General features: G+C 42.6%; 1 protein-coding gene across 3 annotated transcripts in view; it reads left to right on the top strand.

The window, feature by feature from the left end:
- Positions 1-972: 972 nt before the first annotated feature.
- The window catches only part of FRMD4A (FERM domain containing 4A), a 357,007-nt gene continuing 331,427 nt past the window's right edge, over positions 973-26,552 (top strand). Inside the window, exons 1-3 of one of the 3 annotated variants that reach the window (XM_033057883.1) lie at positions 973-1,038; positions 1,116-1,187; positions 1,660-1,794. In XM_033057883.1, coding sequence (XP_032913774.1) covers positions 1,750-1,794 — 45 coding nt within the window. In that variant the 5' untranslated portion in view covers positions 973-1,038; positions 1,116-1,187; positions 1,660-1,749. Of the gene's footprint in view, positions 1,039-1,115; positions 1,188-1,292; positions 1,382-1,470; positions 1,562-1,659; positions 1,795-26,552 lie in introns of those variants that run through there. The other 2 variants (XM_033057884.1, XM_033057885.2) reach the window with 2 other exon arrangements.

The following is a 26,552-nucleotide window of genomic DNA, read 5'->3' as shown; positions in this document are numbered from 1 at the left end:
AAGTTTCCCTATTTCCACATGCCCCATAGGAAAGGGGAGGTATGGCTATGCCACAGATGTCCTGGATGACATTCCTAGGGCAATGTCTGCCTTCCCCCAGGTGATAAATGTGTTCCCTTAGCTAAAACATAGTGAAAGGTGATCAAGAGAGTTTGAGCAAAACAAGTACTCCAGAGCTGTACATGCCAGAGCTGACCTGCCAGATGTAACTTCCAGAACACAGGGAAGGATTTCTGCTGCCTTCATGGAGACGGTAATTTGATTCTCTTTTCTATCCTGGTGCCAATTTCTATAAAAGTTGCAGGAATGACATGTGTCAGAGAATTCAACTCCAACTGAATTTGTCTGAAACTTTTAATTGGGTTCCAAAATCATGGGGGGAGGGAGGGGAGTGTGCACGTGGGAGCTGGAAGATGAACAGACATTGTCATTAGATGGAGCCTAACATTTTAGGAAATGAAACCAAAATTCTGCTGTTTCAGAGGGGTGATATGAGAGCTGACACACTGAAATCCAGGAGGCTTCTGAGCCCCACAAAACAGGGTTCTGACAGGTCAGTCAGGGCACACCTGCTTTAGAGGACTGGCCTTCCTACCAGGATGCTCTGTTTATTTTTAAAGGCTTTCAAGAGCCATCTTCCATTTACACCTGACATTTAAACAAGGGGCTTATTTTCAGGGCTAATTTGTCTCTGCGCCTTAAGCAGCCACATTTCCCCGATTAGCCCCCCGAGCTGTGTGGGGATTGCAGCACGTCCTTCCCTGGGAAGGGAGGGAAGGGAAGGGATGGAAGGGATGGAAGGGATGGGAAGGGAAGGGGGGGCTGCCTGGCTGCCATCTCCATGCGGTGCAGGCAGCGTGATCAGAGCGCTAACACAACAGCCTGTGTAATTACATGTTTCTGGGAAGTGTGTTAGCTCCATGGGGAGCTGAGTCCATTTGGAGGGGAGGAGGAGGAAGAGACTTTCTTTGGGAGGGGGTGGGGGATAAGGTGAAAAGGGTCAGTGAGTAACCCAGCTCTCTCTGGAATATGATAAAGGTAATTGTTGCTCTCAAGTGAGCACCGGGTGCTTCCTGGCTCTGGCTGCTCTCATTGCTCATGTCTGTGTTCTGCAGGCGTCTGCTCGCCCGAGCAGGCGAAGCAGGGCTTTGCCAGAAGAGAGAAGAGGTTTGACCCTGTTGGAAGCGGTACGTGGCGATATTTGACGTTGTTTCTGCGCTAGCATCACCAGGGCAGGGAGGAAGATGCAGAGTCAGGGGCACGGCACTTCTGTGCTACCTAGGATTTATTTAGGTGGAGTAAGGAACATGGCAATTAAGAAGAATTAATTACAGTCCGTGAGCTGGGGCAGGGGGAGGATGGCTTGGACCTGACCTGTCATGTAGGTGTTTGATACATGTCCTGTGCTGCTGCTGCTGCTTTCTGTGGTGGCGTGCGCCTGAGCTTTAAATATCCTGCAGTTCCCGATATCTTGTTTCTCCAGCCGGCTCTCTGTTTCATTTTCCTCTTCTCTCTAGTGTAAAATTTGGCCTAGCTTAAGCTTCTTTCCCTGGCTGTGAAGGTTATTTCCTTCCCTCCTCTCCTCCCCACCCCCTCATCCATCCTCTCCTCCTCTTGCAAATGCTCTCCGACCCTGATTTGGGGTTTCTCTCCCTGCAGTGAGCTCTGGGCTCTGTGGATGCTTTGCTGTGACGGAGGGCCGAGGGCTGACCAAGTCGTGGGGAGGATTTGTATGTAGGAAGAGAGGAGATGGCTGTGCAGCGTGCTCCCGAGTCTGCTCTGAGCTTGCTGATGGTAAGTGCTTGCTGAAATCCATTTGGGAAAGGGGGGTGGGCGAGGGGGGCTGCACTGCATGGATCCAGGGCTCCAAATCCACAGGAGGATTTTGTGTGAGCCGGTGCTTGGCTTTTACAGGTCCCAGGGAACTTTGCAAAAGGCTCATCTGGGGCTTGCATGGAGGCATTCCTCCCACGATGGGTTTTAGCACACCTGGACCAATGCTCAAGGCAGGGTTTTGAAGTCACCTGTCCGGCAGAGCTGGCACTCCTGTTCGGGGTTTGTCCTGGGCAGCAGATTTCAGTTTGTTCATTAAATCTGTGTATTGAATTCTCACGTCCTCCTGCTTTTGCCCTTGCTGATTGTGAGACAACTTAAAAGATGAGAGGGACAGCTTGATTTCTGTGCTGGTTGGGAGGCATGTTGTTATCTGTGGCCAGGCTCAGCTGTGCTGTCACTTGGGGAACGGTCCCTCAGTGCAGTGAATCCCCATTCCACTTGCTGCAGAGTGTGTCAGATCCCCTCCTGACTGCAGACCACCGGGTAATGACTGGTGTTTATCCGAGCTGTTTGCTACAACATGTTGAGCCACTGACCTACTTCTGAAAGTTCTGCATATTTATAATATTTTAAAGAAGATTATTTCGCAGAACACGTGGCTGACTCTAGAAACATGCCAGTGTCCTGCTGCAATTAAAATAAACCCTTTTGGTCGGGTATTAGAGAGTTGCTTAGCTTTACTGATTGTATTTTTTTCCCTCTCTGGTACTTCTGTTACCATTTTCTGTACAGCAGCATCAGAGATGATTTTAGTGTAAGATCTCTGCTGGACGTTTTTCTACCTAAATGTCACTGTAACATTTTCCCTGGAGAGTTGTTATAAGTGGCATGTGTGTGTGCACGTGTGCGTGAGAACGCATAGATACATAAGCATTATATACATATTTATATAATTATTGTCATTACTGCTGATCTCTCTTCTGATTGCATTAGGAAATGGTCTCTAGCACTCAGAGACATGATGAGTTTAGTAAAGGCAATGCTGCAGGATAAGAGCCCTGCAGTGCCTATGGTTGTTAACAAAGGTCAAGTTGAGAAAAGCAAATTTTATGTCCATTACTCAAAATGCTAAACACGCTATTAAACCTCTGCATGGTTTGTTTTATATTTGTCAGTGACTGACTTGCTGTGCAAGCTCGTTTTATTTCCCCTTGCTTACCTCCGGCCTTCCTGGCTTTTTAAACGACCTCTTTCTAATTTCTCTTTCAAATATAAATTGATGAGTGTCTGTAACCCCTGTGTCATTGTTTGTGCTCTCTATGCTTTTAGTTTCACTACCCTCTGAATTCTCAAGTTAAACCTCTCATTTTTTCAATCTCTGTACTCCTTGAACAGACCTTGTCAAACTTCAATGCAGTGCCAAGCTGTCAGCAAATTTTCTCTTCTAAAATGTGGCTTTCTGTGGCTGCATGGCCTTGTCCCCATTTTTATTTTTAGGTGTGTTGGGTGTTCCTACAGCTCTGACCTCTAACCAGGATTCCTTGGGTCTCCACCTTGGGCACAGACCCACATGGATAGGCTGGGCTGGGTTGGGGGTCCTGCCTTTGACCCTGGGGATGGCTGGGGAGTGGAGATGTATTTCTGAGTTCAGAAAGGGTTCTTGTAGCAGTGGGCTCTGCTCCAGGATGGTTTGGTAATAAAGGTCGGTGATTTGCTATGGAAAATGCTCCACTTTTCAAACTGCTTCTTTTACCTTGGGTTTATCTTGGGTTTTGAATCAGCTTGGATGTTAACTATAAAAACCTCATCCTTTCCTCTCTGCTCTGCCTTGGCTTTGATTGCATGCCTGAGCAGCCTACCCTTGAATCAATAATAAATTCTTGCATAATTCATCCCACAATTAGCAGCTGTAATGGCATCTCTTCTAAAACTGCCACCCTCCAGAGATTCAAAGATTAGATGTCTTTGGGAAGTCCACAGAAGTAGATTTTAATACTTCAATGAGAATTCTCCAGTGAGAGAGTTTTCTTTTAGCACTGAGAAGTATTTCAGTACTGCATTTCCCCTGCAATAGGATGCAGAATGTGCATCCAACCATCCACTTTTTGTGAGACATAATCAGCAGCAGCATTTGGCAGTGCTGCATCATAGTCTGAAAATATCTCCTTCTCAATGGGGTACCTCAGAGCACTTTGTGCTGCAAATAAAGAAACCAAGGTACAGAGCCATTAGTTGTCTTTCCTGGAGTTTGATGCACTGAGTGAGTGATCCAAATCAGGAGTTTGCTCATCCCAAAATCGTTTCTGGTCGATGAAGAAAGATGGACATCTCTGTGGTATGGGGTTTCTTTCCTACAGAAGGACCATTCATAAGGCATGGATATCTAGCACCAGTATGTCCCAGCAGAGAGCTCTCCTGGGACCAGGTGGCACTTCATGGTGCCAGCTGTGCTGACAGCTCATGACTCACCTGTGCCCAGTAAATGCTACCCAGGACATGGTGTTGGCACAGCCAGAGCAGCTCCCACTTGCACATTTTTTGTGCAGCCATTATCTCATTACACCTGCAGTCTTAGGTAGACAGATCTCACTTCTCTTTAGTGGAAAAAAAAAGAAAAAGGCTATATAATTAATTAATCTAAATGGATTTTTAAACAATTTATATTGTTTTCTAACCACTTCAATACTCTGGTATTTTTTTTTTTTTTTTGTCTCCCAGACCAGGGAAAAGGCTCAATGAAAGGAGACTTGCAGTCTTAAACATATATATTCCTAAAAGAAGATATTGTTTCTGTATAAAGACTGCAGTCTGCAAATATAACTGTAACTTGTCCACTCTGGTAAATATCTTGTACTACAAATGACTCTGGAATGTGCCTGGTCTGCAGGACTCCAGCCTCTACCTTGCTCCAGACATCACAGGAGATGAGGGATGTTGCTTGGTTCAGCATGAAGGAAATTGGGCAGAGCTGTGCCCAAAGTGACTCTGCCTGCAGCATTATCAAATCATTCAAACAACTTCCTCAGCTTCTTGAATCAAGAGAGGGGAGCATTTAAGCATGAAATAGCAAATACCATGTCTTGTTAGGACTGATAACACCTGCTGTGTTAAGATCATTAATACTGGTGGGAGTGATACCAATAGGGTTTTATGTCTATCTTATTAGTATATTGTAAAATTTTAAAGCTGCAGACATATTGATTGCACATATTTTAACAGCACAATAAGTTACAATACCTGGTGTCTTCTGAGACAGCATTACTGCATCTCGTGAAAATACATCCTAGGGACTTGACTTTCAAACTATTCTAGGTCATAACACTAACACTAATTAATCTGTGTTAAGTGACAACAGAGGTTCCAATGAGCAACATTTATAGCTTATTGTTTACCAATTAATCCAAAATGATCTTAAGATGGTAGGGAAGAGAAGCACAGGTCTCTGCAGTAAAGCTCCAGCTTCTAACTTCAGCTAGCTGCTCTCACCCTCTCCATCAAGATGAAGTTTTTCCCTATTTATAATCTAGCTTTACTCTTTCTCGTCTCTGACAAATACTTTCCTTGAAGAAATAGCAATATAAGATTAGAAAATAAACACACTTGTAAATTAATGGTAACTGCTTGTGTTTGGAGGAGCATCATTAATTTCTGTGTGATGCTTTCATATGGTGAAATTCATTATCTTGGGTCTGAGTTGCATCCAAGCTGAGGCTGGAATAGAATGCATGTGAGATTTTGTAAATGACCTTCATTACATGGGACTTGGTTATCTCTATAGTTCAAAGAGAAAAAGGTCAGCAGGGAATTTGGAGCTTTAACTCAGTCTGTGGTATTCACAATGCCCAGGGTGAAGAGGGAGAAATGGTGTGGCCAGTGCAGTGTTGAGGCTGCTGACCTTGGTGTTTCCTCGTTCTGCTGAACAGAAAGATGTGAAAACTGCTCTGTTTCTAAACTGTATCAGAAATAATTGGCATCTAAGTGTCATCATCCACTGAAAATCCCAGATTTCTAATGAGATACCAGTTCTTCTTTTAAAGAGGGCTCTTCTGAATCATCCTTCCATCCCTCAAGCAAAGCTACACTGGAGTCCTCAAAACAATGTGAATCTCCTTGATCTGATAATTTTTCTGGAGTGTAGACATGAACTTTACAGAATTGCTCTTAAAATACACTCCAAGATTTAACTGTATCCTTACTAAACCCTATGAGGGCCATGCTCTGCTTGGTTGGCTTCTTGACTTGACAACATTCCAGATACTCCATAAATTATTTCAAATGTTTAACTGCTATGTTTTATGTCTGAAGTCTGCCCTTGTGAAGACAAAATTGGTAACTAAAATGATAAAGAGCTTCCAACCCCATTTAGACCTAGGACTGCCCCCTCCTTCTATAAAGCTGTGATCTGTCCCCCTCAAACCTCAGATTGCAGCAGCACAGCTCAGCTTGGAGGATCATATTAAAACCTTTGGGAGCAGCAAGGTTACAGTGGAAGGATGAGGTCATTTGCTGCCTCTCTCATCTCAGGCTTGAATTATTTCTGTGTTGACAGTGTGCAAAAGCCCTCGACGCTCAAACCTCCTCACAGACCACGCTGCCCTGGAAGGTCAATGCTTGGCATGCTCTTTCCACAGGAACAAAACCCACTCACTGCTTTCTGTGGCATGCTGGGGAGGTTAATGCAGCTGATCCCAGCTGATGCTGAGGCAGGGTGACGTGTCAGCAGTGCATGACTGATACACACTGCCCTGGGTGTGAGCAGCACTGCTTGGCAATGAGCAGCATCCTTCCCCCAGCATCCCGCTGCGCCGCTGACATCTGGCCCTCTTCAGCTTCCTGCCCAAAATGAGGTCTGTGGGGACACTTGCACAGCAAGGGGAGGTGATTATGTAGCCCTGCCTGTGCTACTTTCACAGATATTTCCACCGTGCAGGTGCCTGGGCTCCATCCATGGCCTTGCCAGAAGGTCTGGGCGGGAGATGCTGATGTGCCACGGCACCGCGAGGTCGCTGGGGAGGAATCTCCCTTCCTCCCTGCCTCTGTCCTTGCTCCAGCCAGGCAGTAATTTGCTAATGGGCTTCACGAGCAGCAGTAGCTGAGCTGTGCTGGTTGCTCTTTTAGAGGATGAGATGAGAGGAGCAAATTCCTGCTTGGTGCCGTGTGGCTGCGTGCTACCGTGGACTGGGAATTTATCCATTTCTTGTTGATAATTTCCCCTGTAGCACTGAATTATTTCTGAACTTTACTGTTTGCCTTTGTAAACTTGCAGTAAGTCTTCAAACACAGTGATTTAATTCAGCTAAATGAGATTAAACACTCCCTGGGATTACTCTTGGCTTCCCTGTGGTGGAAGTCACCTTTTAGCCATCTGAGCTGCACAGCTATAAAATTGTTATCCTTCCATTCTGCTCTAGTGCATGCCATCAATTTTCTTTTCCCTGTCCCTTTGCTTGAGCATGCCATTAAAGAAACCGACCATAATGTTTGCACATCTCAATTCTCACATTTATTACTGTACCTTAGAAAGGGAGTAAGAGGGATTACTGGTTTATTTCTTTTTTTTATTATGTATATGGCTTTTGCTTTGTATTCTAGCTTTTCATTCTGAATGGCTGATAAAATTATCTCATCAGAGATTTGGCCATTGATTTTATTTTTTTTCCCCCCATGCTATAGAGCATTGCTATTTGTAGAAGAGAATTAGCAGGCACTTGAGTAAATGATCATTATAATTGGAACATTTCTACAATTAGAAGAAAAGTAACATGCTAGCAAGTTAAAAAGATCTCTAAATAAGTCAACCCCTTTTGACAAAATATAAAAGAATCATATCACTTTGGCTTTTCAAAAATAAATGCATTGGAAAACTTGACTGATATCCCTAAACTAAAATAAAATGTTAAAAGTGCTATAATTGCCCTAATAAAGAAGCAAGGTTGTGAATAGCTATTAATACATGAGAAGGACTTGTGACATTGGGAAATTGCAATTTTTCCCATTCTTCGCCTTCTGGTTACGAATGTCATACTTCTGTAATTACTGTACTCATAGTTTCTCAGCCTGGCAATGATCCAGCCTGCTGACAGGCTAATGTGGTTAGCACATCAGGGCTGAGATGTACGGAAGTCCCATGTGGATCTTTCCTCAGCACATCCCAGAAAATGCAGATTTTTGTGATGTGGCACCCAAAGCTGCTGTGCTCAGGTGGCAGCACCAGTGAAGGCTGCTTTGTGTGGTGTGTCTTGCTGAAAACAAAAGCCACCACAGTTGGTGGATGACCCCTCACCAAAATCTCATTTGGGGGTGTCATTCAGAGAGACTGGATGAAGGTTTGGGCTTTCACCAGCCAGCACACTGTTCACAGCTCTCCAAAACCACCCCAAAGGTTGCAGGAAATGTGTTTCCACCTTTGCCATCACTGCCAAACCTTGGGTAAACACCTCCCTGTGCTCCTCCAGACAGACACATACATTTTGCCCCCATGTTTCTTAATTCTTTCTGCTTTTAGCTATCAGCAAGCACAGGAACTTGCAGGAGTGCATTGAAATCAGCCATTTCACAAAGAGGTTTTAATGGCACTGAGGATCAGACCAAGCTGAACCCATCATCTGTTTCAAGAGATATGAATTTTCTTGTTTAAATGAATTCTTGTGCTGGCCTGAAAGTGCAGCTCTCAAAGCATGTGATCAAAGTTTCTGCTTGCTATTTTGAAGGGTCTCATCATATCAGGAGTCCTGCTCAGAGCCCTGTTAGCACACACTTGTCCAGCAGCAGTGCCTTAGACCAAGTCTTGATGGAAGGCACTGAGATACCATTGTTCCTTGAGAAGCCTCCCAGGCACAAAGACACTCACAGAGTGCCTGTATTTCATGGAAAAAAAAAGCCACAGTGAATGCCAGAAACATATTTAGAGGCCTGGATCTACAGGCACAATCTGATCAGCTTTTTGCATCCTTTGTGGGATTGAAGCTGGTGATTCCCAAATTAAAGCCAGCAACTCCTAGAGCTAGCTCTAGTGCTTGGCTTTCTGGGTCCCCAAAAACCTAGTGATAGTGTGATAGTGCTGAAATACAAACAACTGACCAGCAACAAGGGTACTTGAACCCACAGTGCTTGCTTTTCAGGGCATTTTGCAAAAGAAAAGCCTTGCTGAAACAATAAAATGTAATGAATAAACATAAGCTGGGAGAGCACAAACCTGGGTGTAAAAAATAATCTACCCCAATATATTTGTAAATCTGTTGCAGGGATATTGGGGCACCACAAAAATTGCTAAAAGCAAATTCCCCTTCCTGTCCTTACTCCAGCACACACTGGAGTGTGGGAACCACCTCTTGCCAATGAAGGGATGTTCTCTGCAGTGTGTCCCTCACTGTTCTCCCTTCTCTCAATCCATTTACAACCAACAGGGAGATGAAAATTATTTTTAGGGAGGCTTCTCTAGCACAGAAGCAGAATTCACACAGAGCCCTACTCCACAGTACTTTTCTGTCTGTGGGCAGGCTGTGATAATCCTCGTACTGCAAGACACTCAGCTTTGGCTCCCTGTAATTTGCACAAAGTTAATGGAGGAGTGCTGTAGAACATATGTTTGGCTTAATATAGGTTCAAGGGGTTTTTTAGTCTAATATACCAAAATAAAATCCAGGACACCTTCACAGTAAATAAGATTGACAAATTCTTCATTTTTTAATAAGATGAGGCTAATTGAGCCGTAGTGGTCAGAGCACATTGTATTTCCCGGTAATTAATTGCTGGCTGCAATAGTTGACTGCATAAAACTACACCTCGGGCCATTAACCCCAGGTCATTAGTACTCAAGGAAATGTCTAGTGAAGGTCATTATTACTGCTGCTATATAAGCTATTGTAATAGAAAAGACTTGGCATGAGCTTTTCAAGAATCCATTTTCCCTGTTCTAGTCTCATTTCAGAGATCTGTGTGCTCCCAATTAGTCTGCATTTACATTCATTTTTGGGGGTTAGAGTTTGCCCACTTTTGTAAAAACAGAAATAATTCCATTGGAGTGTTTGAGAGGTTGCTCATTTAGCTTTATGTGGCCTGAAATGTTGGCCTGCCCAAAAGATTGACCCAGGTTTGTGCTGTCAGTCCCTGGGGGATGGACAATGATGAGTGACAAACCAACAGGTCCCTTGTGTTGGCTCCTTTAGCAGCAGAGTCTGGGTGGGGGCTGTGGGGCAAGTGGAGAAGTTGTTGCACCTTGTGGAACCACTGGTGTTTGTGTCCTGATAGCTTTGCTTTGGATTGGGTTTCCAAAATCACCCTTCTCGTGTAAAACAGCCCTTCTTTTGCTTATCCTGTCATCTCTGGAAGGGCTTCCAACTCCCAGATCAAGAAGGAGCTATAGGGACATTTGTGTTTGTGCTGTCCCTCAAACTGCTCTGTGGGTCAGAGTCCCCAGAGTGGAAGAACAATATTGCTATTGAAAACTGAAGTTAGAAAACCACAGTTGTGAGGATTAATTTATTTCCCCCCTGGTGTAGAGAAGAATTTATTTTTTTTGTTATTGCTGTTCAAGACAAAGTGTTAATGGAACAAAAAAATAATGAGAAACAATTTTTAGTGCTTTGCTTTAACGAGCTATTAGTAACAATAGCACTTATTCACTACCTTAAAAACAGGGAAACAGTTTTACATTGAATGCTGTTTTCTCTAATAATGTGTTTAAAATAGGGTGAGTATTTTGCACAAACCAAAGTCCTTGAATCAATATTATGAAACTGCTGGCTCTAATGACATTGTGAGGAAGTACTTCAGCTTTAAATAGACAAAATTATAGACTGCAGAAAATATAGTGATGGCACAAGAAAAAGGGTAAAAGGGTGGGGGAGTTTTGTAATCTGCTGATGTTCTCAGCAGAATTTAGTTTATTTCTTCCCCAATTCAAAATTTTGGTTTGGAGTCAGGAGTTAAATAAATTATATGAAGAGACCTATTTTGCCCTCTTGATCAGTATAGAAACTTCTTTTGTCACCATCCTTATATAAGCAAAGACTTACATGTTCAGAGTCTCCTGCTGATGGAATGCTTCTCTTCGACTCTCTTACTCTGGATCTAATATAATTCACTGTCTTGGAAGAAATAATAAACTAACCATGCTGCTTACATTGGTTCCAACACAAATGTTTTTTGTTGTGGGAATTTTTTTGAGCTATTCTTCCATCAAAGCTGTGCTACTACACTTTTTTGGTCAGGCAGGGCTTAGGTCAGGTAGTTTCTGATTTTTGGATGTCCCACTTAAATTTGAAGATCTAAGTAAAGAATCATCCATATGGGGTTTCTGTGAACGATTTGATGCACCAGTATGAATTAAACCTTAGCTGCAAAGACCAGAGGTGCCTGGTTTCTTGGACATGGATCGTGTTTTGAATGTTCCTGTTTGGATTGTCTCTGTTTAGGGATTACCCCTTCCAAATACAGGTTTTAAGATTAACTTCCTAAACTTCTTCCAACAAAATGCATACATGCTCACATTGCAAGTAAAATGTGTCTGCTGTGGCTAACCATGAATGTATTTGGGGGAGAGAGGAGGAAATGAGTGCTATCCACTTGCATGATGAAATGTAAACTGATTGCAGAGTTACTGAATATTTTAAGACTGTATGACCAGGCAGACAAATTGAAAAATCCAGCAGTTTTGTACATGATGGGAGTAAGGAACAAATCCTATTTGAAATCTGCATCACTGAGTATAATAAAGCAGGGGTGGCTTAATTGCCAAAGCTTTTGCAAATTGAATAATACAGTAATATCTTAGAGTCAGTTTTAATTTTTAATAATCTTTAATTAAGTAAGCATTCACAACACATTGGGTATTGGGGCATTAGCACAACAGTCTCTGGGTCATCAGTGTCATTCTTTCATATGCAGGCTGGTGTCAATTGATTTTCCATGGTCAGTAGCTGTAGTTGAATCTGTTTAAGTTCCATAAAACTTTCCTTCATTGCACAAAGCCATTCCTGTCTGAGGGAGAAGGACTTGAGCTTTCTTCTCTTAGGATCATGCTGGGAATAGAGTGTAAATCCATATTATTCTACTTATCTCCATGACATTTCCAATTTCTACAGATGCAATCAAAAGAATTTGTCTCATTGATCTTCAAACTCTTTGACAATTTCACACTCTGAGCTGAGTGGTGTGAGCTGTTCAGTTGCCCCATTGCTTTTCATCAATAAAAGTCTTTACCTAGATCAAGACAGCACGTTTGCTGCATAGGAGCTATGCATCTTGAAGATTGTTATTGGTTTACTGGTGGAATATTTATCTTCAAACTGAAATGAGTTCTTAGATGAGTCATTGCATTCATACCCTCTCTTGATATTTTTAGGTGCTAAAGCCACCATTTCAATGAGGCTGGGTTGGGGAAAATTGTCCATAACGTTTCGGATGTACAATTAAAGTGCCATCTGCCTCTGTGATGCAGCAGATGTATAATTGATATTCACTGCTGATTTGCCTCTTGATTTTCTGCAGACATTGAATGCTGTAATTGTTTATACAGTATGATCCTGAATACCCATGTGAGAATTTTCTTCCTCACGTGTTCCTAACAGAAATATCACTACCATCCTCAATACTCATGAGATGGATTCATTAAAAGATAATTTGCAGATAGCTAAGCTAAAATCTTACAGAAATCCAGTGAGTAAGTAAAAAACAAGTTTTCAAAAGGAGTGGATTATTCCCAATGGATCATGTTTTAATACAGGAGAGCTTGTTGGGAAAATGTAAAATGCTGATGCAAAGTCTGGTTACCTTTTTACACTGATTCCAATGCAGGCTGTAGCTAGGAGTAAAAAAAAAAAGAGAGACATTGTTTTATTTTCCCCTCCTTTTTTGCAGAGATAGAAACCTTCTTCAGGGAAAAAATTTTATGCAGAGTAAAACCAAAAGGTCAACTGTAAGATCAAAAGAACTATTTTCTCTAGGGCAAACACTACATAATAAAAAACAGAGATAGAAACCACAGCAGTGAATTCTGAGCAGATGGGAAAACACAGATATGCTACTTTTTCTTTCTTTTTTCTTTTTTATGCATTGTCTTTCCAATTCAAAATTCAATCACTAAAATCCTGATCAATCAGCAGCTGTTAATTTTAGCCTATGACTGGTTTCTAAGGTTCTTCTGAGAATACTCTAGACCTGAATCTGTTCACACTGAAATAAAAGCAAAATGTGACCAGTCACCTCAGTGGCAGGAGGTTAGTGGCTCTATTTTATATTGCTGCCCTTCTTTTTGACAACAGTGGCTTTTAAGCACATTAGTTAAACTCGCTATGAAGTGGCAATGATTGCCCAGGGCTTTGAATTCGGCTTCAAAGGAAAGAAAAATTGGTGATGTAGAACCTGAATCTGGCTTTGCTGCAAGTGACATTTTGAGTGATCTTTCCTTAAGCCTGTGCGTGGCTCTCAGGAAGAGTCAGCTCTCTGGGCACCCAGAGAAATCAAGGTTTTGGGGCAACTTGTTCCCTTTTGGTGAGGTGTTGGCTGTCCCCAGCGTAATTCAGAAGGATCCCTTGTGTTTTCCCGAGGCTGAGCATTTGCTCTCATGTTGCAGTGTCTGTAACAGCAGTGCAATTGCAGATAAAGGACATCATGCTGATGGTTACAGCGTGCCCCTCCTGGGCAGCCTGGGCAAAGGACCAAGCGAGGGGCTGGGGGTGCAGCAGAAGGAAAGCACAGGGGATGCAGAGGATGGTTTGGGGAGGAGAGCTGGAGTCAAATCCAAGCAAATTAGGTGAAATGCTCTGCAGATCAGTCTGGTTCTTGTTCACATCTGTCTGCAGGAATCCACCAAGTTAAAGAGAACCAGAGGGACAATGAAGGAGAATCTGACAATGTTAATGCTGTTGAACATTGGGAGATGAACTGCTTTTCTCCACGAGTCATTTAACCACAACCATGATGGATGCTCTGAGATAAACACAAACAGAAATCCAGCTACAGCTCAATGTATGGGTAATTTTACCCATGTTTGTTCTTGTTGAGGTCTAACTGCGCTCTTCATCATGGAGAGATGACAAGACATGAAGGGAAGACATTTCAGATTGTTGCTCTTGTGTTCTTGAGGACATTATTGTATTTTAAAATTTTATTTCCACTACCTTTCTCTCAATCATGTGAAAAGCTCTTGGCTATGTTTATTGCATAAAGGTTTGATTTATACCTACTGAGAAGGTCACTCCTGAATGGGAGGTTGGAGGCTCACAGCAGATGTAGAGCAGTGCTTGGGTTAAGAACACAAGAAATTAGGAGACATCATGATAGAGAATGGTATGCAGAGTGCACTGGACTGTGATTAAACAGAGCTGAAACTTGCAGAGATCCAGGGCAGCATGAAACTTGGATCCTAGATCTTGTGAACAGCAGGTTGACACCTCCCTGTGCTAACTCAGCAATACCACTGTCTTGCTGCTACCCTCTTGGATCAAGTGTGGCTTATTCTCTTAATTGCACTGTACTACATATAAATAAATCAGCCATAGAGAAATTGGTTCTGCATATTAGTCACTGGCTGGATGAAGTGCTCAGTTCCTGTTAACACAAAGTGTCAACAAAATGAGTGTTATATCACCGTTTAATTTACATGCTTCAAAATGAAACTCCAAAGGAAAATTTAAGCTTTTATTCAAATCACAAGGTCAAAATTAACCTTCACTGGCTACTTACCAGGTTTGCCATTCCTAAAAATGACTTGAATATACAGAATTGCTTTCTTTTTAGTAGCATGAAGGATTGAAAAGTGGAAGTATATAGCAGTGGAGGAGAGAGCTGCAGTACTCATTTGGGAGTGGGAATTCAGGGGGGTGATGGTTGCAGCAGCAAACATTTGTGTTTGTATAGGACAGGTGGTAGGAAAAGTGGAGAACTCATCCTTGGAGCAGGGGTGTAGAACACAGGACTTCTGTCACCCAACAAGCACCTGGTTGTGTGCTTCCCAAACCAGAAGACTTTTGGAAGCAGAAAGATTTGCCTTGTGAATCCTTCCTTTCCTTGTGGTCCTGGAAGAGAGGAGGCTTTGCTCTGGGAGACCTCACTATGGGGCTCTCCTGGGAGTTCACATCCCTACAGGCTTAGGAGAGTCAGTGATGGTGATTTCTGTCTGGGGGCCAAATCTCACACAAAGCAGTGTGTGTGGGGATGTTTGGCAGGTTTATGACACCCACCAGCTCTCCAAAGAGCAGCTGCCCATCAGCAGCTCTGGAGACACCTCCTTCCTCTGAAGACATCACATGCAAGGGACAACACACATTCATCAGATGCCTTTAAGGTTTTTTTGGCCCTCTGCAGCACTGCTGAGTTTATTTTGTGTGCTAACCAACTACAGCTTGTGATTCCCATGGGACCTCCAAAAATATGTGAGCCACCCTAGGGAACCAGTGCCTTGTTCTGCCAGGCAGTGGGCTGGAAGGACCTCCCTGTGGGAAGAAACAAGTTTTCTCTCCTCCAAACCCCTTCTGCTACAGTTCAATTCAATTCTAGTCAGTCTAAAGAAGAAGGCAGCTTCCCCTCAGAGAAGCATTCAAAGCTTCACATAAAGTGTCTTAATTTTTGTCATGTGGAGCTGCAGCGTGTGCAAAGGCACCACATGGTGAGAAACCACAGCCAGGGCTCCCAGAGCCCAACATCTGCTGGGGGAGTCTGCAGTGATTAGAAAAAGGGTTGTCTTACTGCCAGAATCACATTATCTGAAGGTGTCCTGCTGGTAAGCATCAAGTACAAGCTGTACTGAGTTTTAAATTGGTGAGTACAAGAGAGGTACTATTAGATCTGTAAATCCCTCTTTGGGTTAAGTTGGGTTTTGTCAATATTCTCATCTAAAACCTAATGCAACATGTCTCAAGACACAGGCCACAGCTGAAACAAATTTTATTTTTGCTTCTACACATTAATATTCTGTTCTCCAGTTTTGGGGAAGGTTTCCCATCAGAGATTTCCCTTAGGAGTTTGAAGGGCTTTGGTGAGAAGTAGAAATCGATGGCTCACTTGTCCTAGCTGGTCCCTGTCTTTCTTAAAAATAATCCCTTCTAGTTGTGGGGGAGAAAATCCTTCACAGGACAGAAGTCAAGATAACTGTAGCTGAAAATTAAGCTTGCAGGGAATTGGAATGGGATTCTGTGGGATGATCTTTGCCATCCAAGGGATCAGGCCAGTTATGTGCTGCCTTCATCCCAGCTGAGATGCAGTCTCTGGCTGTGTGGATGCTCCCCTTCTGCTCCCAGTGCTCTTCTTTGACAGTCTGTGAATTGATTTTCCTTTGCTTTGCAGCAGATGAAATTTAACTCCTGGATGTCAGCTGAGGAACAGTAACCTCAGCTGCTTCAAATCCAACAGTTAAGGTGGTTTTATCACTCCCCATTGCACTATCTGTGCAACTATCAAAAAAACCCCAGAAATGTCATATTTAGAAGGAATACCTAAGTTTTTAGCACAGGATGAAGCATTACTGACAATGGTAGGTGGATTTGCTCCTCCTGCTAGGAATTCACTGCTATCTCTCTTCCACATCCCAATAATCAGCTGGGATAATCTAAACCTTATTCCCTCACCCACAGTTATGAACCTCTTTTTTACCCTCCTGCTGCTGTGTTTGCACACCTGTGGCACCTGGGCTCTTGTTAGAGGCAGGAACTTTATTCTAACATAAACTTTGCAAACATAGTAAAAAAATTATTATTTCCTTTTCATCTTTGAGTCCAAATCTTTTAGATCACTGTAAATTGGACATTTGTCTCCCTTGGCTGGTAAGGGTGACTGCTCCACTGCAGGTTTCCCTCTGGGGAAATTTATGGGAAGATTTAAATATGAACTGAATGGTCCCTTTTCAAGTTGCATATGTTAAAGGAATGTGACTTATGAATCCTGTTAGCAGTAATGGCTGCATGAGAATATCAAACACTTAGTCAAATCAAGATTTTGCTGTGATGCATCTCGCACTAGAAGGGTTGCTATAAATTTTTGAACTGTGCCAAACATTTTTATATACCTTGGGTATGCAGGCTACATTTGATGCTTATAGAAGTTGATCCTGTTTTGCTTTGTTGCTGACTACTGGAGGAACATGTGCATGTGTTTGTGTAGCTGAACAGAGTTCAAACTCATCTGGTTTGCAGTCTCAACAACAGAGAATGCTGCTGCCTGCAGTAAAAACAGGAGATAATATTAAACTGCAAATAAACCATCAACCTTGTGTCAGGAAGAGTCCAGTATTATTTTCATCATTTCTAGTGGCCAGCATAGGTGACACTTTCTGGGTAGAGCAGATTCAGTGAAGAGTAGTGACATACTTGAAAATTGCCTGTATTAAATATTTATATAAAACTTTGCTTCGTGCAGTGAATATTTGAACAATTAAAAATCTGTTCACTGCTGCTTTCTGGCCTTGGGCTAAGCTGAGGGACTGGCTTGAGGATGGTGATGGTTGGCCTGCCAGCTGAATGGTACCTGTGGGATCATTCTGGAACAGATGGGAAGACCAGCAAGCCTAGAGGACTGCCATGGTTTAACCCCAGCAACAACTCAACCCCACACAGCCACTCACTCACTTCTTCCCAGTGGGACTGGGGAGAGAAGTGGAAGGGTAAAAGTGAGTTAAGAACAATTTATTGATTGAAATAAATCAAGTCACAAATTTTGGAGCCTATAAGAGACCTTCTTAAGAAGAGGAACTTCTTACAAGGACTTGTAGTCATAGAACAAGATGGCTTTAAAACAGCAAAATTTTGCCTGTGCAGATTCCTGTGACTCCTGGCTCTTTTGTGGGTTTATTGTCTTTGAAGAAAAGTCTTTGTTTTAATGTCATAATAATTGCTTGACTGCAGCAGAGATTTCGGGGCTACTGCAAACTGTGGGAGCACCAGAGTGTCCCAAGGGCTCAGCCTGTCCCTCAGCAGCTTTCTGAGCTGGGACACAAGTCTGCAGGTTTGTTTGGATGTTGTCTCAAAATTCCTCTCTTAATGATGAGGTCATTTCACAATGCACAGTGATATGGATATACTTGTGGCTAGAGCTGAAGGAGATTTTAAAACAAATTCTCCAACACTACATTAAAAAATACAGAGGGGGAGCAGGGGGCTGTGATTCCATCTCTTTGTTTGTTTTTTCCAGCAGGGCTAGAAAGTTTAGTTTCTTTCAGGTTGCCCACTTGAATCCTGCTGAATCAGGACAGAAAATTACTGAAGGCACGAGAGGAGTGCAGTAATCATTTGGGGTCAGTGAGCTGTGGATTGCAATATTTGGCAGAGTTATTGCATTGCCTGCGAGCCACAGCCGTGTCCCCACTGCACTGCTGGGACAGCAGGGAGAGGCTGCTCTGCATTTCTCTGCCTTGGCCTCCTCCTCTGTGCTCTCTGGGTCACCAGCCCTTCCCACCTGCTGAAGCCTTTCACAGCTGCTTAATGATTATTTTTAATCAAAGAGATCAGAGTTATTTTCCCCAGCTGTCAGCTTGGTTCGTATCAGGCTGCTGATCATTGCAACTCACTGAGATGATGAAAATAATCATCCAGATCATGAAGTTTAGACACAGGAAACCTGACTAGCCAAGGTAACCAGCTTTATTTGATCTGATGCTTGACTCTTTGCCTCTGTCTCTGCATTCTTTGAGGTATTTTACTTTGGCTTCCCCAAGGCAATACACCAATAATTTAGTGACAGCTCCCCAATCTTACTCCTTGTTTTTTAAGCTTCTGATACTGGACCTGAATTTTGAGGGCCTGTTTTCAAGTATTGTCATGTATTTTCTGTATGTCCTTGGGCAGTCTCCTTCACTTTTCAGAATATTCATGGTCTTGTAAAAGGGCTCAATGTTCTTTTTGCAGTGCCACTTTGCCATCTCCAGTGTGCCAGGTGTTTTGACAGACCACTGGTTCAATAATGAGAGAGAGGAGGGATAAAGGTAACTGACCCATGCTCAAAGATGAACAAAAAGCCAAAAAAGGGAGATCTTGCTGGGCTGGATTCAAACTCTGCCTCCTTACCAAGGAAGAGTTGTGTGAGCAGAGGTTCATTACACGAGCCCCAGGCTGCTGCTCACCATGGAAGATGGGGCTCCTGGCTCCATAAAACCTTTAATGAGTTGGAATGGAGACTCTCACTCTTGCTGCCATGACTCAGTCTGTAACAGCAATGGGGACTTTCAAAGTCAGCTTTATGACCACACTCTGCCAGCCTGCTTATTAATGACATGCAAATTATAGAAGTTCAAACATTTGCATTTAATGCTCATAGCTGTTTCTTTGATTGCTAATGATGTTGATTCACGAAGAAAAAGCTTTCTAAAATAAAGAGACTATTTCATGTACCACACCAAAAGCAAATGAAAGGATGTTGCATACTGCATTTTTTGGTCACGTTAAGCCCTGTCCAAACACCTCAGGACTCATAAATTAGGTGGAAATGAAATGTGATTTACCAGCTAATGAGGTAGACTTTAATTTTTAAACAGAATTATAACTTTGAATAAACAATAAACACGCACATTTAGCGATGAACTCCTGTCCTGAATTTTACTACACGGTTGTCACAGATTTTTATTATTTATTCATGTTACAACATCAGCACAGCCACTGCCCTCCAAAAAAACTCATTCCTGGAGCAATTTTTCCACCTACAAACTTGTGGTGTGAATTACCTTTTCTACCCCTCCTTGCAACCAGACACCCTATGAGCATGAAAGACAAGATGCTGAGCCTCTGACATTGAAAAAGCTCTTCAGAAGTTGTTACAAGGAAGAAAAAGAAAAAAAAAAAGATATTTTTTCCCTTTCAATTGCTTTTTCAGACAATGAAACATCACTTGACTCTGTGTAGGGAAGCTGTTCACAGGGTTGCATTCATCTGGTCTGGTCATCTGCTTTCCAGCAAAAGCCTTAAAAGAAAAATTGCTATGTCTAGAGCACTGAACTGTTTTGGAGAAAATAACTGAAACTGGAGAGATTGTGGTTTTGAAGTATCCACTTCCCTTTCATTCATTCATAAAGGGAATGTAGGGAATCTGGGTTAAAGCCAGAAGAGATGGATCCAACCCTGGTGATGTCTAGGTTCAGTTCCTGATCTCCTCCTGACAGGTTTTCACAGAGGGATGAGCCTACAGAAACACAAACTGCACTGGCAGCACTGTCTCAGTTCTAGCATTCCTTCCTGGAGTGTGAGGCTCAGCATCAGTACAGCAAAGCAGTTTGGCCTTATGAATAATTTAGGCAATGGAGTGTCTGGCTGGTAACTCCAGTATTTGCTGGTCATAGAGATGTCATCTATCCAAAATGTGTGCTCAGCCTTCATCATGTCTCTGTTTTACAAGGAACCTGGCTGGTCTGGTGTCTGGGTATATGCATGAAAAAATGATGGCTCAATGAGTAATTAGAAAGAGAAGAAACTTCATTGAGATAAAGCATCTTATTTTAAAAAGTAGAGAAAAAGCTCAGCAAATCTGATCAGCAGAGGATTCAGCTAGGTCCAGCCTATTTGAAGTTTATATTATCAGACAAACAGAGGGAAATTTTATCCCCAGATAGTCTTCTTTAGAAGCTCTACAAACAATATTCTACAGCTGAAATAAAAGATGACACTTGGGACTTTAGGTACTGATGCTATTACTTAAGAAATGCAACTACATCAGTTTTGTGCTATGTATGATATAAAATTTTGCTTGGAAATTTAGAGATGTTTTGCACTTCATAATTCTGCCTTTTGTCTCTTATGACACTTTCAATCTCTTTGTAATGCTATATTTTGCTGTGAAAGGGCTAAAAAACTGCAACAATAAATATTAATAAATGGAAACTGGATTGGGAAAGTTGTCATGGCAGACAGCCAAGTTACAGAAGATTGTCTGCTTTGACTTTTACACAATGATACTGAGAAAGGTACTGTATAAACTATTTTCTGGCTAAAATTAAATAGTAATCAGGTTGTCTGCAGATAGAAAACACCATCAGGATTGACATGATTCTTGGGTTTTTTTCTTTTTAATCTATCTTGGCAAATATAAATCAGAGAAATAATACCAGCAGTGCAAACAAGGAATGCAGAATAACATTTCTTCAGTGATTTTAAGCAGGATTTTTATATAGAAACTCTCAAAGGAGTTAGGATTCATAGGCAACCTCAGTAAGATGCATATTCCAGTGACAGCCAGCAAGATATTCTATTTTGCCATAGGAAAAATGCTGTTTTTCTTTAGTAGAGGAAAAAAGTTTACCCTGTTTTGGAGGATTGACATGCTGAGATATAAAGGACTTCATCCTTCTGTTCCTCTTGAGGCACCCTTGGAAGAAGGGCCGGTTTGGATTTGTAGGTGGATGTGCCCGTGGCTCTGGATGTGCATGCTCAGGTGAGCTGCCAGCCTACTGCAGGTGCACTTGCTGTGCTGATGCCTAAAGAGGCTGCCTGGAACAGAGGCTGGAATGTGTTAAAGGAGTAAAGTAGGCATTTATTAAAAGGCTTTCAAAGGATGCATCTTGAGCAGTACAAGAGTCTGGCTGTGGCTCTACTGAAGATGGACCCAAGATGGTCATGAGTTTTCACACTTTTTTAAGTTGTGGTGCATTTACATATTGGGGTTAATTGTCCAATTACAGCTTCAGGTTATGAAGTCCCATCCTCCCAGGTTGCTCTCCTCAATTCACTGTTGTTTTTACTTTTTGGGCCTGGAGCTACAACAGTGTCCTTGTTTCTCAGGCTGGAAAAGGATTGTTTTGTCTGACTAAACTGTGGAGAGAACTTGCTGACACTTTATATGAAGTTCACAGTCACACTTCAATGCAGGACAGAATCTGAAAAATTTAAAAGCTAAAACTTAAGGCATCAGTGCAGCAACTACAATGTATGGATTGATTTGAACAGTTCTGTAATAAAAAACCTCTTGGACCACCTGCTTGCACCTCTGGTTTGCATTAGATTTAATGTTATTTAAAGAGAGTGTAAACAACTGGGCGGGGGGGAAGAATTGTTAGGCCAACCTCAAAGTATATCTGCTTCTGCAGAATACAAAAATTTAAAGAAAATTGAAAGGTCAATTGTCAGAGGTCCCTTTAAGTCACTCAGGCTGGGACTCATGTCTTCTAAGAGGCAGCTCACAGTTCCAGACACTCCATTAGAGTACCTGTATGTGCACACAGCTCTATGTCACTACCAGTAGTGGGGATTTAGGCAGTGGAGCTGAGAGATGCTCCAAGCAGGAGGCAACTGGACCCCACTGATGGTATGATTAATGTGCAGTTAATGAGAGTCAGCAACCTGATCATAGGCATCCAGATCCACTGGAGATGCCTTGAGATACCCAAGGTATCCATTCACTTTTGTCAGGTGGCTCTGACCCAGGACCAGAAGGCCACCTCTGCATCTCTGGACAAGCAGCTGTAAAGTTCTGAAGGGCAGCTCAAATGGATCTACATCCCTGTGTGTGGGCACATGGGCTGTGTTCAGAGAGTTATTGTCTGGTAAAAGGGGAGCTGAGAAACCTCAGACTTGCTCTCAACCATAAACCCACAAGCTTTGAGGGCATCTTACAAGGTGTGATTTATCTGACTCTAATTCTCACTTGTCCAGGCACTGGTGGTTCTATAGGTGAATTTCTGTGCCAGCCTTGCCTTGCAGTCTGTGCTGAGGCTTAATCTGCCTCCTTGGGGCCAGGGCAAGATACCAGAACCATTCTGACAGATCAGTATTGATGCACATCTCTAAATCCTTGTAAGACCTCAGGACAAGATTTGATCTTGGTTCTGTGCAACCACACAGGAGGATCTGCCACAGATTAGGCTTAGGGAATAAAGGCAGTTTTCCCAGTGTCTTCTCATTCTACTCTATGTAAAAGTGAGTGGGGTGGGAAATTATGGAATGTGGGGGAATAGGATGCAATTTACACTTCAGGGAAAAAGCAGTGGATGGAGTGATGTTTCTAAGGCTGATGTTTCTAAGTGATGTTTCTTAGGTCAGCTGAATGCTGACCTATCTCTGGGGGGAATGGATGGAGCTTGTATCCAAAGACAAAACCCAGCCCTGCTGAACGTGTATAAGCTACCCTCACTACTCTCTCTCCTGGCATTATTAACGCTTTCAAATGTGTGTGTGTTTATTAGCTTTGAAAACAGAGGCTATTAGTAACAAGAAAACAAGTGGCATGCCACATGCTTTAAAAATTATGCTGAGCTCTTCTAAATTCATTGTCGTTTTTAAACCATTTTTTCCTGCACCTCTGCCAATGCTACAAGGACAAAGCTGTACCACTGCACCTCCAAGACAGAATCTGTGTTGTGTTGGTGTGAGCCACTAATAGGATTCCAGGACAAAGCACTTTAATCCATTGCTAAGTAAGTGACAAGGTAGTAATATGGTTTGAGGACAGGACACAGCTAACATGCTACTTCTGCTCTTCAAAGATTTAGTTTTATAATCCTCTGCAAAAGTCTTTGTTCAGGTTTCTGGAAGAATTTTGTAACTGCCCACACCTGCCTTGAAATATTGTCTCAAGCCAATGTAACTACTGCAAAATTCAGTCTATAATTAGTTATGCTTTCAGTCTCTGAATTACCATATCGTGGTGTGTTGTGTTGGAGCTGAAACTATTAGCTTTTATATTTCAGTAGGGTAATGGCTAAAGCAATTTAAAGGACCAATAAAGTTGTCACCAGCAGATCTGTGGTTTTATCACCATCACTTGATAAAACCCCTGAGTTTGCATATGACATCTGGTCAGGTATAGTGTGTCAGCCTCCTGTCTGAGTCAGGGATAATGGATACTTCCAGCCTCATTTCAACCCCACAGGTTTCAGTGCTTGTGTGGGAATGTATTGCTGTGCTGACTGGTGGTCATGCTGTGGTGTTTGTGAGCTGGTGGATTTTCCTGGCATTTAAGCCATTTGTGCTTATATAGCTGAGGTGTGCTGTGGATGAGAACATTTTCCTCACCTTGATAGTACACTGTGCTACTCAAGCTGGATAAGTCTAATTCTTTCCTTCACAAAGTAATAAATCAATCTTTAGCTGTTTGGAACACTTGGTTGGGAATTGTCTGAAATACTGCAATGCTGATAGAATGTAAATCTAAGTGAGCCTTGGATCCCTTTATAATGGAAATAGAGCTATTCACATACAGACTCTCATCAGTGCAACCAAGGTTTAACTAGATGAGTTGCACCCTAAATTCTGTTGACTAGGCTTCAAAGGCCATGATGGGAATCTCAGACAATTTGCTCAGATGCTCAGCCCTGTGCCCTGGATTGTAATCTTAGGTGACATAGATCCTGTCATTGATAAGATTACCAGACTGGAAGCTCTTTCTCCACCATTAACTCATTAAAATGGGACATTATTACTGCACTGCTTTGTATTGTGTTCTGTTGAAAGAGGTTCTGCATATTTCTGTTTTTCCATAATAGTATCCATATGACCTGTCTGGATGCCAAAGGATCAGCCTAAGGAAGACTTTGAATTCTGCCCCAAAGCATTTTCAAACCTGAGGTCTGAAAGTGCTGCTGAGTGTGATTCTGAGTGGGATGCTCAACATCTTTACTGCAGCCCAGTGAGACTCACACAAGTGTCTCAAGCTGGGAAATGGAGATCTGGAGAATCCACTTAGCTGAGGTGTTGCCTTCACTTTCTGCTCAGTGTGAGCAGTCAGCTGCAGGGAAGGTGTGTGTGGTAAATGGGCAGAAAACCTGATATTGTATGAAAAGGCATGTCCCAGGGCAGGCTGGAATTACACCTGTTTTATTACTCTGCCTCCAAGCCAATGGGAAATGGGGAAATCCTGCACAGAGTAAAGCACAGTTTTGTCTTCTCCCTTGCTCAGGGACCCTGGCAGAGCCTCTGGGTGGGTGACAATGAGCAGCACTCTTCATGCTCACAGCTGTGTCTTTGCAGGGCCAGATCATGGACTGCCAACTTGCTTCTTTTATGCAGTATAAATAATAAACTAAAAAGGCTGATGCTTTCACAGATGATTTAGAAACTTTATTCCCTTGTAACTCAAAGAAAAACAGGCCGTTAAATCACTGAATAACTCATGGAAATATTGTCCCTTTGACATTAGCCGGCTGAATTAAGTAAATATCCTGGAGGTGTTAGCCTTGCATCAACGGCACTTTGGCTTCTAAATGCCTTTGTGAGTCCATTGATACCAGCTTTGCAGGAAGAGTTAATGTCTTCCACTGTAGCAAATGATATCTGAGGGAAGGAGAAGAGGCTTTGGGGCATATGAGCCGTTCTTCAGGTCATCTGTATTGTGATTCTAGACCTCCGTTTCAAAGTGATGTACGAGCCCTTCAAAATGTCATTCAGGGAAAAGATTTATGATGCCTGACCTCCCTTTCCCCCTCCCTTTTCAGTGCTGGTGTAAATCAGAAGTGGTTCAGTGGAACTAGAGGATGTCAAACTGTCCAAGAGACACAGGCAGTGCAGTATATTCTGGGACTTGCTGGAGAGAGACAGTAACTCTTACCTCCTCAGTGCATCTTGAAAGATGTTGGACAACCCTTAGCTTCCTGTCCTTTGCTTTTCTCCAGTGATCTCAAAATAGAGACTCGTCTATAACTCAGGTAGAAAAAACTGGAAAAGTGCCCTTTGGCTAGAAGATAGAAACTGGAGAATTTCTTTTAAAATACTGTACGCTGCTAAGTAAAGCCATGGCTATTTTTACCAAATACTGGCTTTTTGGAAGCTTAATTATCTTGATTCTGCTCACAGAAACAAAAATGATACTTGTTGGCAGGATGGGCCTAAAATAAAATGTAGCTGCTGTACTGACAGCTGTGAAAGATTTAGATGAACCAACTTTTTTTCTTTTTTAACATATTTTTTTCCCCTTGAAGCAATTATAGATATGTTCTGTGACCTGCCCTTATCTTTCTGTGGCTTGTCTGTGCACTGCAAGGCTTGTCACCGGCTGCGTGGGTCTCTGCTAGCCGTGCATGCACAGGCTGCAGGGGAAATGCAAGCTCTGTGTCCTTCTTGTTGCCAGGGAACAGTGACGAAGAACTGCCTGAGCTAAACTCGAATTTTGAGTCTTTGCAATGAGCTGCTTATGTGACCTAGGGCAAGCAATTTGTGTGGGGTGAGATTCCTCTCTTCCAGTGTCAGGCTCTCTGTAGTTAAAACTTCAGTTTGGTGGAGGACTCTGCCTAGGGAGGGGGAGAGTGAGAGAGGGAAACTGATTCACTGTTTTAGACATTTGCCTTAAAATGACAAAGTTCCCAATGGGGACATCTGATTCTGTGCAGCTATCCTGTGAGCTCAGAGGGCTACCTTAGACTGGCACCTTAGACACTTTAATTGAAGCTCAGACTGACACCAAACATTTGGACTTCAGTGGGACTGTGAGTGTGCTTGAGCTCTGCCTTAATCCCCATCTGAGCCAGACAGAATCTCTGAGGTCTCCACAGTTGTCCCCAAGATGTCTCTCTGTGTCTGGTGTTATAGACATTGAATTGCAATGTCAAGGTTTTTTTGCACATTCTTGTGTTTCTGAGGGTTGTTGGAGATTAGCTTTGAAGGTATGAAGGACTCCCCCCTCTTCCTCACTGTACTTCTGAAGAATATTCAAAGTACTTTGTGGCCAAGAGCAGCCCTGGTCTCTAAGGATTTTTGAGCTGAGCCACTCTGTTTAAATGTGCCATGAAGGGAACTTATTCCAGAAACAGGGATGGGATGTTGTGGATGGCTCATGGCATCCATCACCCAACAGTGTCATGAGCCAAATAAATCAAGATGAGTAACAACAAACACATGGCCAGTCTGTGGCACAAAGATTATTTTGCTATA

The sequence above is a fragment of the Catharus ustulatus genome, chromosome 4, assembly GCF_009819885.2.
Source record: "Catharus ustulatus isolate bCatUst1 chromosome 4, bCatUst1.pri.v2, whole genome shotgun sequence".
Taxonomy (NCBI): Eukaryota; Metazoa; Chordata; class Aves; order Passeriformes; family Turdidae; genus Catharus; species Catharus ustulatus.
This window is presented reverse-complemented; position numbering and strand designations above follow the sequence as displayed.